The sequence below is a fragment of the Centruroides sculpturatus genome, unplaced genomic scaffold (genome assembly GCF_000671375.1).
Source record: "Centruroides sculpturatus isolate CEXI.00-Female unplaced genomic scaffold, Cexi_2.0 scaffold147, whole genome shotgun sequence".
Classification (NCBI taxonomy): Eukaryota; Metazoa; Arthropoda; class Arachnida; order Scorpiones; family Buthidae; genus Centruroides; species Centruroides sculpturatus.
The window spans coordinates 849,888-867,913 of NW_019384357.1; the positions used below are offsets into that span (position 1 = coordinate 849,888).

At 29.2% G+C, this 18,026-nt stretch overlaps 2 protein-coding genes across 2 annotated transcripts in view; one reads left to right on the forward strand and one right to left on the reverse strand.

The window, feature by feature from the left end:
• The first annotated feature begins 885 nt into the window (after positions 1 to 885).
• LOC111640020 (WD repeat-containing protein 78-like) lies at positions 886 to 3,089 on the forward strand. The gene has a single exon (XM_023386028.1). The coding sequence runs from the start codon at positions 964 to 966 to the stop codon at positions 3,028 to 3,030; it is 2,067 nt and encodes a 688-aa protein (XP_023241796.1). The 5' UTR covers positions 886 to 963; the 3' UTR covers positions 3,031 to 3,089.
• A 1,130-nt stretch (positions 3,090 to 4,219) lies between these two features.
• The window catches only part of LOC111640028 (glucoside xylosyltransferase 1-like), a 29,032-nt gene continuing 15,225 nt past the window's right edge, over positions 4,220 to 18,026 (reverse strand). The window contains exons 4-7 of the mRNA XM_023386037.1: positions 16,221 to 16,413; positions 10,911 to 11,060; positions 10,644 to 10,816; positions 4,220 to 5,198 (exon numbers count right to left, since the gene is read on the reverse strand). Of these exons, the coding sequence (XP_023241805.1) occupies positions 5,046 to 5,198; positions 10,644 to 10,816; positions 10,911 to 11,060; positions 16,221 to 16,413 (669 nt within the window). The 3' untranslated portion in view covers positions 4,220 to 5,045. The remainder of the gene's footprint in view (positions 5,199 to 10,643; positions 10,817 to 10,910; positions 11,061 to 16,220; positions 16,414 to 18,026) is intronic.

The following is an 18,026-nucleotide window of genomic DNA, read 5'->3' on the forward strand; positions in this document are numbered from 1 at the left end:
AGTACTAAAATCAGAAAATAAGTATGACTCGAATTTATATCGAAAACAGGTGAGGTAGTCAATAGATCTTTGACGAACACTAATCTAAATTTCATACTAAATATCCAATTACCCGTAATGATACATGCACACATACTGTACAGTACTGTACATACATTAGGCTACATACGGGATGCTAAAGAATATAGTGAACTCTCACATGAATGAGCTAAATCATTTATTTTAACAAAAATTCACTAAAGAATAGCAAAACTCACTATATCAAAAGTGCATAAATTAATTTTATTTCCTTTATTTACACACACACGACATACATTTTATATATAATTCGTCTCGAGCACGACGTGTTAGGTCTCCTAACAAACCTAAAAATTTGTACATATTTTCGGTTTTTAATAATAATAAACTAAAATTTCGTAAATACTTTTTTTCGATTTGCACAATTTTTACCTGTTTTTTGATCGGGAAGAGCTTAAATAAATTCCAAATCATCCAATTTTGTTGCCATTACCATTAAAAATACTCTGTTTATTAGCACTGATAATCCATAATTGCTTTATAATGAATATGAATCAAATTTAAAAGATATTAGACAATTAGCAACAGATGGAGGTGTGAAATTAATGGCACGTTGCATAATTCAAAACAATTTTACTCGATTTATTATCTAATATAAAAACATCATAAAAAATTTCGGACATTTTTTCCCATATTAAGACGAAACGGATATCGCGGCTTATCGTAGATTATTAATAATCATTAAAATCTTATTAAGTAAACCGAAACATTTTACAAATATTAAAAAATTATATGTTAAATTAATTATTATATTTATTGAGAGAAAAAGTCGTTTAATCTGTTTATTTATTTTTATTTAAATTATTAATGAAGTGAAAAATAATCCGCAAGGGCGCGTCGTATTTCGGTTTCTATGGAAACGGTACGATTCGAATAGAAAACAAAATGGAGAAGAGAGATTCGTTAATGTATGGATGTCAATCTATTAGTAGTATAGAGAGCTCTCAACTTTCTTCGTTCGGTAGCAGTATAAAATTAGGAGCCGTCAAGCGTAAAGCGTACAAATCTTCGAAGAAAGAAGACAGTCAGATCAGCAGTGAAATACTGTTTCCTTCTGTTATTGACGATGACGGAAATGACGTCACACCACGTCCACTCTTCCGCTTTGCACAGAAACATAAAAAACGTTCGTCCAATGCCAGGCTTTTAAACAGAAGTTTAGGAAGCAGCATTACGGGGATCGATTCTATAAAACCCGATTCATTAAAAGATGATCTTAGTATTCTTCACGAAGTGATAGATTTAGAGGTTGAGAGAGAAGAAAGTGACATCATCTCTAGCAGAATAAGAGAGATTTCAAATCCCATTCCATCAGTTTTAGAAGTCCCTGGTTACATTACATTGAGGGAAACGGATACAATTTGCATTTTAGATGTTACAGATGAAGTAGTAATGGAGAGTAACGAGGAATTTGAAGCCGTACAGAAAAGTAATTCAGGATACGATGGAAAATTGAAACTTTACTCAACAGTGGGAGGTTTGGTTAATGCAGAATCACAAACATTTCTTCTTACTACTAAAACCAAAGCTCAAGGAACAGACATTAAACATTTTAAAAATGCTGAAACTCAGGCTTCCGAAGCTATAATTTATGATGAGACCGTTGGAACAAGAGAAGAAGATAGAGTCCTTGAAACAATCACTTTGAAGAGTGATATAGATAACGGTTTATTTAAAGAAGTAACAATTTCTAAAGAGAACTTTATGAAGAGTTTGTATTTTATGGAAAGAGCTGTAAATTCTGTTACTTTTCGAGATAATATTGATTGTTTTAAACAAATTACTGATACACAGTTAGTTTCCAGTTTGATAAACGCAGAACAAAGTGAGGGTAAAATAGATGGAAATAAAAATGGGACTGGAATCAATTTAGAAAAGTTGCTAGTTATGACATTTCAACATGCTGAAGATTACATTGTTACTTCTTTATGTTGGAATGAAAAAAATACAGATGTATTAGCAATTGGTTATTCTCATAACAAGCATCCTATTGCAAATAAAGGATATGTTTGTTGTTGGTGTATAAAAAATTGTGAAGTACCAGAAAGAATATATGAAGCTCCATATGGTGTAAAATGTGTAAAATTTTGTAATATGACCCCATATCTATTAGCAGCAGGAATGTATGAAGGTGCCATTGCAATTTATGATGTACGCTCCACAAAACCTGATGCAATTCTCAATAATTTGGAATCTAGTTTTCGGCCAATTGGAATTATATGGGATTTACATTGGAATTGCAATGAGAAAGAAGAAAAGAAGTATTCTGTTATCTCCATTTCAGATGATGGAAATATTTTACAGTGGACAACAGATAATAAATTAGAATGTGTCCCTCTAATGCATTTGACAAAAATCTCTAATAACTTGGACAAAAAAGAGAAGTCATGTTTTATAACTCAGAATGAAAGTGGTTATTCAATAAATTTTAATAAACAGAACTCAGATATATATATTACATGTTCAGATCAGGGCAATATCTATAAATGTTCATTATTATATACTGATCATTATCTTTCTTCATATAGTTTTCATCATGGACCTGTATACCACGTGGAATGGTCGCCATTTCTCTCTGATACATTTCTCAGTTGTGGAAATGATTCAACAGTAGCAATATGGTCAGAGAATAATACCAAACCTACAAAAGTTATCAAAATTGGAAAAGAATTTAAAGCGGTTATTGATGCTTCTTGGTCTCGTACTTCACCTAACACATTTGCAACCTGTACTGAAGATAGTATTGAAATATGGGATCTATCTATAAACTTAAAAGATCCCATTACATCTGTAAAACCTTCTTATGGATTTCAATATGCTTGTATTCATTATTGTCCTAAAGGTGATATTTTAGCAGCCGGTTTTAGCAATGTTGTTACTCTCTACACAACTAAACCCATTGAAATTCAAACCAGTCAAAAAATAATTAGTGGGTCTGATATAAATATATAAGTTGTTAATTTATTTTATATATTTTTGAAAATGAATTGATATATTTCATATTTATATAATNAATATTTATAAAAACTATAATGAATTGATTATTTTGATATGGTTTGAATTACTAAAAATATAAATGTTTAATGCTGCTCCCCTACTTTAAAAAGGAAATAAGCCAAATTAATATATCATTTTAAATAGGTAATAAAAGAAATCTGATGATAATTAATAATCAGATGTTAAAAGTATAATATAAATATACAATAATCAAACACAATAAAAATGCTTTACTTGAAGAGAACTATAAGAAAAAGATTCGAGTGCTTTCAAGTATTATGTAATTATCATCAAGAACTCCATACGTTTTCTGATAAAGTATATATATATAATATTCAAAAGTACTTAGACCTTTCCATTCAAAGAGATGGAAGAGATCTTGAGCTGAAACAGAACAGATTCTAAGACCTAAATCATATGCTGTCCATGATGATAAAATCACAATAAAAGTTGCTTTTATCATCTTCAATTTTTCTTTAATATTAACCTTAAACAAACTAACTATTAACATTGGAAAGTTTATGATAATTAATTAATTTGGAATTATCTTTTTAATGATAATCTCATTACTCTATTTTATATAAGTCTACAAAGAGTGATATAAAATTTACTTTTTAAAAAATGTGGAATGGAAAACTTTTAGTTAGTATTTATTATAAATAATAGAATGATTATGCTGATAGATAAAGACAAGACAAAAGTTACAATCATACAAATGCTTGTCTAGAATACAGGACTGGAGTTTTCTATTGAAGATATAAAAACTTTGAAATATAATGAGAACATTATTTATAAAAAAAAGGGGTAAAATGATTATTGCTTTATTTTAAGGTGCATTTTCAAGACTAATTTCTAATTATTCTAATAAATTTATCAAATAGACAAAAGATTTAGTGTAATTATTAAAATTACAATCAGTTTATTGAAAACTTAGGTTGAATTATGGAAAGATAAGAATATTTAGCCAAAATTAATTGTATTTCCGAATACATATAACAAATTTTATAATAATTGAAACTTGATTATATTATATATAAATGTATAAAGATAAAATTAAAGAACAATATTCTTCAATAAACTCAATTAGTAAAAAAAAAAAAAAAAGCTAAAATCTTAATTCAAAAATGATAAAAGTAGTATATAATTGCACTTAGTCTAAATGAATAATAAAAATATTTACATAAAGAATGTTTTTTTTTTTTTTTTTTAACTTTACTCAATTTACTTATGTTTATCTTTTTAACAAAGTAAGATCTTATGTCCATTGAGATTAATTTACCTCAAAAATTCTGCTTAAAATATTTTTACTTAAGAGGTTAATTGAAAAAAGTTATCAATAATTACATATAATTTGAACTTGATTAAATATCATTTCTAATTACATTTTTCATGGTAATATGAAATGGTTTGAGATCATTGGAAAAACATTCCTTATCTCTTAAAATGAATGTAAGAAATAATATTTAATCAATTATCTATGAAATTTAGTTCTTGTAACTCATTATACAGACCATTACAAAGATTACTTTTCAATGCTGTTTTCACCTCATACAGAATATTCTTGGTTTCTTGTTAAGGAGGCAAAATTCATGTTATATTATAATGGATCTGGTGAAGGAATTATAGAATTCTACAATAATAATAATAAAATTTATGCACACAAAACAAAAATTTATGTTCTACCTGCAAAATGCCAGCATTCTCTAAATATGAATTTTATAAAGTTGAAAAATAATTAAACTGACAAAATATACTTTTGGCTCCTTAACTAAAACCAAAAGAATTATAGTTTTATCATTTAAAAAAGGTTTTCTTTATGAAAATTTTGATTTATTTTCAATTAAAATATTCTATGAGTAATCTATTATTAAACTAGTCAATTTTCTTTTTATGAAAATAATCAGCTTTTCTCTTGAATTAAGTTATGTATAATATTTGCTTATTATTTCAAAGCACGAGTTATTTTTATATCACCTATATAAACGTATGGGTTCTTTAGATAGCTTTTCGATTGCTTTCGTAAATATGAAATGCAGCTTGCCACAGTTAGTTGTCAGAGTCTTGTGAAGTTTTTCTTGAAGTGGCTTTAAAAAGTATTCAATAAGATTTGTTCCTAATTCGTACTGAAATAAAAATTTTAAATATATTTATATTGAATAATGCATAAGAATTATTTTTAAGTAAAATCTGATATAAAAGACACTCAAAGAATAACAAAAGAACATATTCTACACTATAATAATATCAAATTATTTAATGGAAATTATTAAAAATAAGCATATAATATTACTAAAAATCAAAAAATAAAATAATAGATGATCTCCATCAGCAATGTCCATTATTTCTCCTTACTAAAAACCAGTTTTATCTACAAATAGTTTTAAAAATTGTCTAAAACAGTCATTTTAAATTAATGCCACTGTATGGAATTTTAATGAAGAATCATTCTGATTAACAACTTCTGAGAATATACATTCCATTCATATCATAATTTGGTAGCTTTTATACATATTCAAATTTTCAAAACACTTATTTCAGTTGAAATTTCTTCTATTCAGAAGACTGCTTTGAAGAAGTTTGGATTAAAAGGATGAACATACTGAAATATTTAACATTTCTTATATTTGTTTAAAGATATTTATCCAATCACACTGTGAGTAAATGTCCGACTAGTTTAATGATGTGTGTGAAATTTTAACACTTATTTAATTTTACTCACTAACTTTCTAAAACTCTTGGCTGACAAATATAAATCACAAAGAAAAAATAATAAATTCCCCAGCTTATCATTCAGAGGAAAAATTTAGGCATTGTTTCCAAATGTATTTAAATCAGCATATATATTGTACAGTAGCATATCATTTTAATAAAACCAACATAGTTTCATCAATCAGATAAATTAAAGTAAAAAGTGATATAAAATGTTGATATGACTCATTTAATTTTATTCTATACATGAAATTTTAATTATTCCAGAATTTATGGTGTAATTACATATGAATTGCTTATTAAATAAAACTATTCTAAATGCATGAATAAGATATTAACTTCATTTCATTTACTCTACTCCTTTATATTAATTTCTTTAATTTCATTGAATAAATCATTTCAAAATCAAGAAATAATTAGCTTCCATATGTGATAGAATATGTTCATGGGTTTCCATCCCGTATCTACAGCATATTACATTATGCCTCACTTGACTATTTAGAAAGTATGACTCTAGAGATTGGTATGCAATGATAGTGGCCCATATATAGATATCAAAGAGCTACCAAATTCCTTTAAGATAAGGTTCTGGTACTACTACATTTTCATAAATTGGGTGCAGCATTCAGAATGCTTTCTGCTAGAATATCAGAGCATTAAGATAACATCTAACACACACATGAATTATAGATATGTCTAAGAGTTCTGGAACATGGTTATGAGTCCTTGTGATCAGATACCCTTTTGTTCCATTCATGAAATTATGTTATTTTATTTATTTCAAAAACTAAGAAAATAATCAGTATTTTATTTCAATGTAAAATGACCATTTTCATCTCATAATATGCATCTTAATCTATTCATAAATCAAAGTAAAAAAAGAAAAACCAAATCTCTTTCTTCATTCTATTTTAGGAAAATCCTCATGAATACTTCTCTTGGCTACAAAAGGAAAATACAGTGGAAACTCGCTTAACAAGCAAAATTGGTTCCAGAATCTTACTCATGTGAAACACTTGTTAAGTGAAATAGTTTTTCCCATATAAATTAATGTAAAATACGATAATGTGTTCCATGCCGAAAAAAATAATCAAATATTTTATGTATAATGTTTATTCAAAGAAAATCATACAATATACATTGTTAAGGAGTGTGAATCATCATCATCTTTTCTTTTAGTGCAAAATGAACTAACCTGGAATGTGAATTTGATTTGCAGAAAACAAAAAACACAGTTAATATATCTGATAAAGATGCCAAACAATATGCAAATTCTTGGGCTATGCAAATGCTATAATTAAATATTAGAAATTCATTAATTTGACTAGAGATAGGCAGTTATGCTGCCATCCTGTATTAAATTTAATAATTATAACATGATGGTACCTAACACATCCTTGTAGAATCAAATTCATTAGTAATTTATAATTATTATTACCAAATTATAGCCCAATGATATATGGCAATTGGAAGGGTGCTTAGTAGTTCAAATGATCTATATCNGACAGCATAACTGCCTACCTCTAGTCAAATTAATTAATTTATAATATTTAATTATAGCCTTTACATAGCCCAAGAATTTGGCATATTGTTTGCACATTTATTATATAACAGGCTATGATTGTCAATGTTTATATGTAACATGTGTGAACACAAGTTTGGAAAAATATGTGATCACGAGCGACACTAAGGTGCTAGCGGAACAAGTGATAAACACAGACTGATGAAGCATGCAGACAATCTGGGACTTCCCCTATCCTCGTCACTCATTATGGAAACATCGCTCGTTAAGCAAGTCATTTTTTTTACAATTTGTTTTGCTCATTATGCAAAATACTCATTGTACAAGGTGCTCGTAAAGTGAGGCTCCACTCTATATGAATGTTAACACCCCTTGTTATTGAGATTCTTTTGTGATTAATGTGAATAAATTTTACAAAACAAAAATAGATCAATTTCTATGAAGACTTGTTTTTCTGAATTATGCTTTTTTCAATTCATTTATTATAACTGTTTTATAAATTTCTGATATAAGTGATCTGTTGTGGATATGAAGCTTTTGATATAAACCTTTCTTCATATCCATCATCATTTTCAATGATATTCTGATCATTTATAATAAATAAATTAAAAATTACGTCTTAATTCTATAGTTATGTATTTCCGAGACCGTGTCTTCCTTTATTTCTTTTTCTCTTCACTACTAGGTGCATTAATAGACACAAGGCATTTTACAAAGATTCACAATAAAGATGACGTAAAATGCCTTGTGTCTATTAATACACCTAGTAGTGAAGAGAAAAACATCTTAATTCTATTTAACACTAAATACAATCATTGATTTAAATGCAATTACTGTGAGAATTTGTGGAAAATATATCTATTGGCAAATTCAAAAATATATCTAAAATGACATAAAATAACTGTAAAAACTTTATTATGCCAACTAAAATTTATTCAGAAGACAAATTTGAAATATATAGAAGGGTCATTCCATGTCAAATGATCAAGGTCTCCAGCTTAACTCCCTCAGATTTCAGTGAAATATGGACACAAAGATAGCTAAGACATGCAAAATATTAGCCCCATATGTTGTTGCATGTGTGAGATAAACTGCGGGTCAGGGATCTATCTCCCACTGACCACTTACTCGGCAACAGGTTGATAAAACCCGATCTCGGCATCGTCGGATGGCTAGGAGGGCCGTTCGAGTGGGGAGGGAGGTGAGCAAGTTGATAGGCGTCCTTAAATGACAGGAAACAGGTTTAAAACTAAACAAGCATTTATTATATACTCAACTAAGCACTACAAGAGTTTAAAAGTGGTTATCTCTACTATTTACATAAATTCGAGAACTAATTTTCGAGTTTGAGAGAGAGCGCTTACAAATCCTATATACCCCAAAATACCTGTTGGTGGCAGGGCGAATTGGCGAACGTTCAGGATGTGGTGTCTTCCTGTCTTCTATTCGAGGTCCTCTCTCTCTATAGCAGGATCGGGTCCGCTGAATGGAGGCTCGGGAGTTTCGGTGACACTATTACTAAGTACAACTTCCTATGACAAATCGCCCTGAGGTTACAGAGATTCGAGCTTTTATACTTTTTCGTGCGAGAGCTGACACGTCATTGATTCTTGTTGACGATGACAGTGCATTTTTCACACCTAACTGTAAACTTCCTCAGCGAGTTGTGATACAATCGGTGAAATCCGATCTAGTACAAAATCTTCGGGTTTTTTCCCGAAGTTAATTAACAAGAAAATTTAAATTTTTAAAAGACCCGCAAAAATCCGCGGGCTCACACATGGTTCCTGAGATAAGCCAAAACATGAAAGCACCTCATGACACATCTGTGTGTGCAGTGATTAAACAGACAACTTTGAGTTGTCCAATGGTTCCCTGGCTAAGAGCAATTACAGCATGAAACTTTGTAGGATAAGACAATTTTGAGTGGACAATTCATATATTCTAACAGAAGCTTTTAACAAAATGTACTCTATTCACAAATCTTCATGAAAGTGTCTTCCATCACTTGTATCATCTTTCCATCATTTGTAGCAGCATATTCAGAAAAATCAACCCTAGCTAAAGCATGGCTTCATGCATCATTACAATGTAAGGGCATATGTTGCCAGTGAGGTGCAAGATATTCTGGACAAACAAAGATTATTCCAATTCTACCTACAGTTCTGATCTTGTACAATGTGACTGGCTTTTGCAACTGTTATTCCACTACTGATCAGCATTATATCAAACGCAAACATTTTTGAAGAATCTTTCAAAGAATGACCTTTATGCTTTCCATAGTTGGATGAAATGCTGAGATTACTATATTGCATGCAGAAGAAACTATTTTGAAAAGCATGTAAACAATGTCAATTAAAACCCATCTCATTTCTGTGAAAACAGTCTCATTACTTTTTATCAACCCTCATTTATTGATAGTACTACATTTATGAATCATCATGATGTTTTTGTTGTTAATATAAATTTTCTATTTTAACTGCTTTATCATGAAACATCAGTCAAATATTTTGATATAATTTATGTAAATAAAATATATAAATGAATATAATTCAATAATTTCCTTACAAATTATTTTATGAATAAAATGCATTTATTATTTTTCAATAAAGTTAAAAAAAAGTTTTGTATACAGTCAAACCATGATTTAGTAAGCACTATCATTAATTAATTTGCCTTTAAGCGAAGCATCAAGTAATAAAAATTATGAAAAACAAGCAATTATTTATTGTGACATTGTCACAATGCCTTGCTGCAATGTTTAATCATATTTTAAATTTATTATTTAAAATATATTCTTTCCATCTCAAATTAGCAATGACTTGCTCCTGTACAACATACTTTTCCTTTAACAATAGAGTCGTGCTAATCATCCATCTAATACTTTCAGGGGAAACTTTCTGAATTGAAATAACATGACTTCCAGTTTGCATTGGAAATTCATATATAGTTATAGTTAATCAGGGCTTTCTGCTCCTAAGGTTTCCATATCTGGTCCCGAGTTTTGTCTATCTAACTCCATTCTCGAGATTAACCTGTTTAGTTCCTCTTAGTGTATTGTATTATTATACAGTAATATAGCTATATTTTAAAACTCATGCATACAAGCCTGACAATGATGTTTGAAATTGAATTACTAAATGCAGGATTTTATGAGATGCTGAAGGTTCTTTAATAGTTATAGGAAAGATCTGTTCACAAATATTCATAGACACTGTAAGGGTTGCACTACATCAAGATTTTAACTATATAATCAAATACTGAACTAACTTTGTGAGTGGAATAATGCAATTTATTTTTTTAAATAATGAAAATTAGTTTTTAAATGAATACTTACAGATTCCATTGCACTGTAAATAGCTCTAAAAGCAGGCTGTTTATTATTTACAAATACACCTCTATTTCCATGTACGATAGCTACTCCATTTTCTTCTGCACTTTTACACACGCTGGTGTACATACAGTGATCTGGGCGATAATTCCAGTCACAAGGAAATATTAATAATTTGTCTGTAATTAAATATTTTATTTTACAAAAATAAATAGATGTGAAAAAGGTTTCAAGCTAAGTTTGCTTTTAAAAGAATAATTATAAACTTTTTACCTGAATGATAATGAAATATTATATTAATAATATCTTGATCACCCCAAGCAATTTTTAATTTATATTCTTGATATATTGGTTGCAAATAATCTTGCCAATGAAATTTCCTCATCCGAGTTAAATTCATCAGCATTACTCCAGAATTAACACCTAATATAAAATTCCACAGTTTTATATTTACAAATTATTATAGGTAGAATTATTAAGGAGTAAGTGATTATAAATTAAATATGACATTAAAATGTTATATATATAAAATTCAACAAATTTTCTGTAATGCTACTTCTAATATTTCAAATTAAGATTATTATTATAATCTGTAACAAGTGTTAATGCCAGCTAACGTTTATTTTATATGCTTAAAATTAAAAATCAAAGTAATTAGATTATACAATCCACAGATATATGTATACAAAGACAACGCATGCATATACTATCCAGTATACAAATATTGCATTATTATATGAAGTAATCAATACATATTTAACAATAGGTAAGATTAAAATGCTAACTTTTTGATCCACTAAAGGATCAGCTTCAGGCATAAGCAGCCACAAGAATGCATGAAGCTGATTCTTTAAAATGACCAAAATATAGGCTCTGTTCAATGAAGATGGATCCAATCAACTGACATACATAGGGAGATGTTGGAGAACACTGTGATGCTACTGGTGATGAACAAAGAACAATTCCCAGCAATCTTTCAGCACAATGAGACACCAGCTCATTATAGTATAGTGGTGCAACAGTGGTTGAATCAAATTGAGTCAACAGTTTCCATGGTGTTGGATTGGCTGCTAGGATCTACACAAATGATTTGTATGCTCTCCACACTTTACCTTACTTGATATTAATCTGTGGGGTTGCTTGTAGGCTTTATATACCAAGAGAAGTTTCAAAATCTTCAACATTTGAAAACAGATCATCACTTCCTGTATCATCAGCAGAACTATGTAAAGTTCATCACAAGTGGGAAGAATGTCTGGAATTGTGCATTCTATACGATGTATCCAGGATGATAGGATTCCACATTGCTATGTATCCCATTTTGTATCTATTTATTACAATACAGGCAATTATGTAAAGTACATGCCTAAGTATTATGACTTTTGCTTCATAGTTTTGCATTGTAATATAAAAACTATTATTATTTGTTACAAAAGAATGTATGTAATGTGAAAAAAATAATTAGGAAAGCTCTGTACTATTAATCTGTCATCATCTTTTCTTTAAGTTTCAAATCATTTCTAATGTTAACACTCCACTTAAAAAGTTATATTCTTTGTATTTTTTTTATATGACTTAATAAACTTGTTGTCTCTCCAGATGTCTTTTTTTATTTCTCTGTCGATAGCCCGACACATGTTCCATAGGGACTTTTATTTTTATTAAAAGTCCCTATTCCTAAATTCAAGGACTTATTGTTGACACATAAAATGACTAGCTTTCAAATTTTTTCAAAAGATTTCAAAACTTTATTTTACTTCCTGACTATTATAACATAATATGGGTTACATTCCCAACTGTTATAATATTGTAATTGTGTCACATTTGACACTCCCTGATTTTTGGAATCATGATGTTTTGACACCTCTGAACCCAAAAAACTGTTTCAAAATATGTACAAATGTATACGTGTGTTGGCATCTATTTTCCTAATATCTCAAGATGGGGTAAAGATTAAGAAACAAAATTTGGCATAATAACTTGTGAGAGGAATTAATGCTACTAAATTTTGGTGATTAAAAGTCAAGGAGTAGGAGATAAAAGTGGGTCACATATCATATTTTAAGGGGGGTTGGACTTAATGAAGGAGATTTTACTCATTATTAGCAATTACAGTTTTTTTTTTTTTATAAAGCTCATCCCTACCTCAAAATTAAGCATTTTATCATTTCATAATAATTAATATAAAAAGTTTTTAACAAAATCTCATAATAAATGAAAGTGTGGGGGCCATCTGTCATTTTTGGGCTGTAATTTTAAATTGTAGACCTATAAATTTCCATTGTTGTCTGTCTATCTTTCCTTAACCTTGAGAACAGAGTTAGATAGATAAAATTCAAGACCAGATATGGAAACCTTATACTACGTTCGCACACAATCCACGACTCACTTCGATCTCGATTTACCTAGCTAGTCGAACGTCGTGCTGTTCGCACAGGCAGTCCGCTCGAGAAGAACCTGGCTATTACACGCTATCATAAAATTGACGTAACTACGCGGTAAGTCACAAACACCAACAAACAAAATGGAAGTTTTGGTTAGAAATAAATACTTTTTCTTGCCACACATCTAATAATAGACAGATGTCGTTGTCTCTCCAGATGTCTTTTTTTATTTCTCTGTCGATAGCCCGACACATGTTCCACAGCCATCTTGTATTTTCTCGCGCGCATGGGATTGTGGGATCTCTCTTATGACTGGATCTAGTTTCGAGAACTCTTTCCAGTCGATCATGATTGAACTTCGTTTCAGTCGAGATTGAAATGGTTGAGAGCGTTTGCACCACGGAACACACTCCGACCTTAGTCACAATCTAGATCGAAATGCTCAGTGCAAACGGGGTATTAGGGCAGGAGGCTCCAACTAACTATATACAAACTTCCAATGCAAACCAAAAGTCACATTATTTCAATTCAAAACTTTCCCCTGAAAGCAGTTAATAGATGACCAGCACACTTCTATTGTTAAAAGTATGGTGTACAGGGGCAAGACAATACTAATTTCAGGTGGAGAGCATATATTTTAAATAAAATAAATTTTAAAAATATGATTAAAAATTGGAGGCTGGCATTGTGACAATGTCACAATAAGTAATTGCTTGTTAATAATAAAATCTCATAACAGCCAAGATAGCTGCACAACTCGTTGCTGGATATTTTATATTCAGAAAGTAGGATACTATCTTTCTTCTGGTGCAAATTAGTCTCCAAATTATAAGAGATAAGAGATATGGATAAATAAATCAAAATCTTATAGCACTTTTTAGGCATTACTTAGAACAATGTCAATATATATCTAATAGTATTTTTATAGTTGTCAGTCAAATTTCATTTTTATAACTGATAAATAATACAGCACACAGGTTACAATTAGAGGATAATTTTCTTCTAAAGAAACTATCAGGAAATCCAAATCTATCCCACTAATCTGTAATAGGTATAACAGATTTATTGGTTGAGTATAATTGTTTTGAGATAATACTTACTGTATTACCTATACTTCCTATATTGAAAATTTAATTATCATATATTTGTATAATTTACATAAGCAAGCTTCAATTTTTTTTAATATTACAGTAAAATCTATCTAAAATCATTATTATATACATAAAAATATTTTGACAATTTTTGAAGTATTCAGGAAATTGTAAGTTATCATAAAAATTTTGGGTATTTTTATATTTAAATATAAACACTTGAAATAGGAACATAATATTCTAATTCTCAGAACTCCAGAGTTTGTCATTTATAATTTAGTGATGTCCATATGTCTAGAAACTAAAAGGGGTGAGGTCATAGTTCCAAAAAATCAAAACTATTTACATCACAGCCAACATTTGTACACGATAAAAATTTTCAACAATCTGACTATACTGGAGTAATAAAAACTGTACTCTATTTTCAATTGTAGTCAACAAAAATCAGATGAAATTCCAAACTTACCAATAAAAATTAGTATATTCTATACCCATATGTAACAAGATGTTTGTGTCCATGTTTAGCAAGAACAAGTTGGTGAGAGAAATAGCAACCAAACAAACAGTATATTAGAATTTTTTTATTATGGCAAACTGTAATTGAGTTCTGCAGAGGTTCATATATATGTATGAGAGCATACGTGATCACATACAAACTGTTGCCTTTCTTCTTCACAACTACAGACTGCATCAGTGTTTTCCTGCTGTCTAAAATATTTTCTGTAGTTTTCTTCTTCCTCTATTTTCTCTCCAGTAATAATTGCTGTTAAAATTCCTACTATAAATCTTCTCTGTTTCCAATAACACTAATCCATGGAAGCAATTGTGATGTAAAGTAACTTTATTACAGTACAGTGGTACCTCGGTATATGTCTGCTTTAGAATACGTCCAATTCGGAATACGTCGTTTGGACGAAACAAATTTTGCTCGGTATATGACTTTTGTTCGATATACGACTTAATTCAATTATATGCGCCATTTTTGAACAAGTAGCACTATCGGTGTACTACACCCACATAAATGTTCACAGTGCCACGGTTTATAACTTTGTTAAATTTCTTCTGATTTTAATTTGTAAGTAAAATTTTATTATTTTTATTAATCATGAATCGAAAAAGGCAAATGAAAAGCAACAGAAAACTAAGAAATTGACTAGAATCACAATGGAACTGAAAAAAAGATTGTTGAGAAATATGAAGGTGATATGCATGTTTGAGATTTAACTGTTGCATACCGTATTCTGAGAACGACGATATCGACAATCGTGAAAAATAAAGACATTATTAAATCTGCTAACGTTTCAAAAGAGGTTAAATCAATTTCTAAACAGAGATCGAAGATTTTAGATCATGTTAAGAAATTGCTTTTACTTTGGATAACTGAAAAATAGTGTGCTGGCGACAGTGTATCAGAAGCAATTATTTGCGAGAAAGCTAAAAAGATACATGCTGATCTCATGAAAAATCAAGCAGGAACTAGACAGGAAAGCGAGGTGTTTAAAGCCAGCCATTTTTTTTTTTTACATGAGAAGAAATTAATCATTTTTACATTACTTCTTATGGGAAAGGTTGGTTTGGTATATGTCCTATTCAGTATAAGTCCAAACACTTGGAACGGATTAAGGTCGTATACTGAGGTTCCACTGTATATATAAACATAACCAGATGTACATAAGTATCAAAAACAGAACTGTTTGCACAAGACAAATTATCAAACAAAAATTATCTGATATGAAGGAATTTTATCATTTGTAATCTACACTGTGCTTCTATTGCATATTTTTAAATATCAATATATAACTGGTAAATAAAGTTGTTGACTAGTTAGTGATTACAGCATCTGTGGATGTGATAATTCCTAGAGAATTAAGGTACTTCCACCAGTTATATATTGAAATTTTATTGTGTTCACCTGATTTAAGAATATAATCATTAATAAAAAAATAATAATAATGTAATAAAAAGTCAAAATCATTTTATAATGTAATGCAGATCATTTTAAAAGAAAAATTTAATAGCAAAATATTGCTTAGAGAAAACAATATCAATAAATGATTGATATAAAGTTTTTAAAAATCTATTTATAAAGAGTTCAATTTCATATTTACCAAGAGGTTCATAGTATGGATGTCTGGCAAATCTATTATACCATCCAGTTGCAAAATCCTCATGTTCTGGAGAAAGACCAGCAATCTGGCTGGAATTCATTTTGGAAAAGTATGCCCATATATCTTCCACTGGACGGAGAAATATAACATCGGTATCAATGTAGAGTAAAGCATCAATATGCTGAAGTATAGTCTAGAAAATTAACAATAAGAGTTTTATATTAATTTTGATTTTGTGTATTAAATTTTATATTTATTATGAACTGTATAATTAAATTTTTAAAATATGTAACTATAATGTCCAGCATCAAAAATAGTTCATATTAATGAGGACAAAATGTTTCATTCTTTAAAACAAAAAAATTCTCAAGTTTACTACAAAACATCTGAAAAAGCTTTAAGCTCCAATCTCTTCACTGTTTGGCACTATATTTGTGAATCATCCTAATCAAATGAAACTATTTGAATCCAAAACAAATTTTTACACTGTCTTGAATGATCACTGAAAAATTAATGTAATGTAAAGATGATAGTCTTTGTAAAGTGTTTCATACTTTAACTTTTTATTACTAACAAAAATTTGGAGAAGATTGCTAATATATTGCACATTAATAAATATTGCTTTTAATATACAATAAAATATAAATTAAACTTTTTCACAAAGTAAATCCTTTGCTTTTGTCCTCCTTCCATTGTTTTTCACCATCAACAGTCCATCAAAATTTACAAAGATACAAAGACGACCTTCCTTTTGAGGCTACTGCCTCCACAATATAATATGCAAAATATGGTAAAGTGTACTCTGATGCTCCTGCCAATATCATAATAATACATTTCGATAAAAATATTAAGAAAAATATGGTCAACAGTTATTTACATTTAATATACAATAAAATATGCAAAATATACCATATTTTGCATATTATATTATGGAGGCAGTAGCCTCAAAAGGAAGGTCGTCTATGTATCTTTGTAAATTTTGATGTTGAAAAACAACAGAAGAACAAAGAATTTACTTTGTGAAAAAGTTGTATTTATATTTTATCGTATATTAAATGTAAATAACTCGGCCATGTTTTTCTTACTATTTTTACCAAAATATTGCTTTTTTTTTTGGTATATTCTAAGCTTCATTTGTCACTTTAAATTGTATTTTTTCTAAAACAAAAGACTTTATAGTAGTAAAGTATATGATCAACTGCTTTATTTGAGCAAAATCAAAAATATCAGTCAAATACCAAACTAAAGGCACAAACCAGTTTGAGATACTAAGCAGTGTCAATAGCACTTCGAACAGGTAATACAGACAGCTGCCAAGAGTAAAAGGATTCTTTTCATTCTCAACTTGAATGAGACAATAAACTTTCTTCCTCCAAGAAAATACACCTGGTATAGAGCTTTTTCTGGAAATATTTAATGATGATCTATATATCAGGATCTAAAAATCCAACTAACCGATTAGTTATCTTTCTTTGATATCATATTGTCATCTAGTAATTTTTTGCTTTAATCACCACTATTTTTAAATCATATTAAGTTCATTTGCTAGATAATTTTATCTGATTTAATAAAGATTTTTTAATAAAAAGCATTTTGCAAAATCAAAAAGTTATGCTCCTTTATTTAAATTTATTTTGTCATATTGTTTAGTATGCTAATTATTATTCTGTATTATTTTCTTATAGAAGGTGCTGTTATATCGTTTTGCCAAGGTGCTTGCATGCTTAGCACCAGCCCTATTTGAAACAGCCACATGTGAAAAATGTAGCTGTTTATAGAATAAGGAAAATGCATATATGTATTTTA

What these genes read in the sequence shown, in the direction of transcription:
- LOC111640020 (XM_023386028.1), top strand. Translation starts at nt 964, where the DNA reads ATGGAGAAGAGAGATTCGTTAATGTATGGATGTCAATCTATTAGTAGT.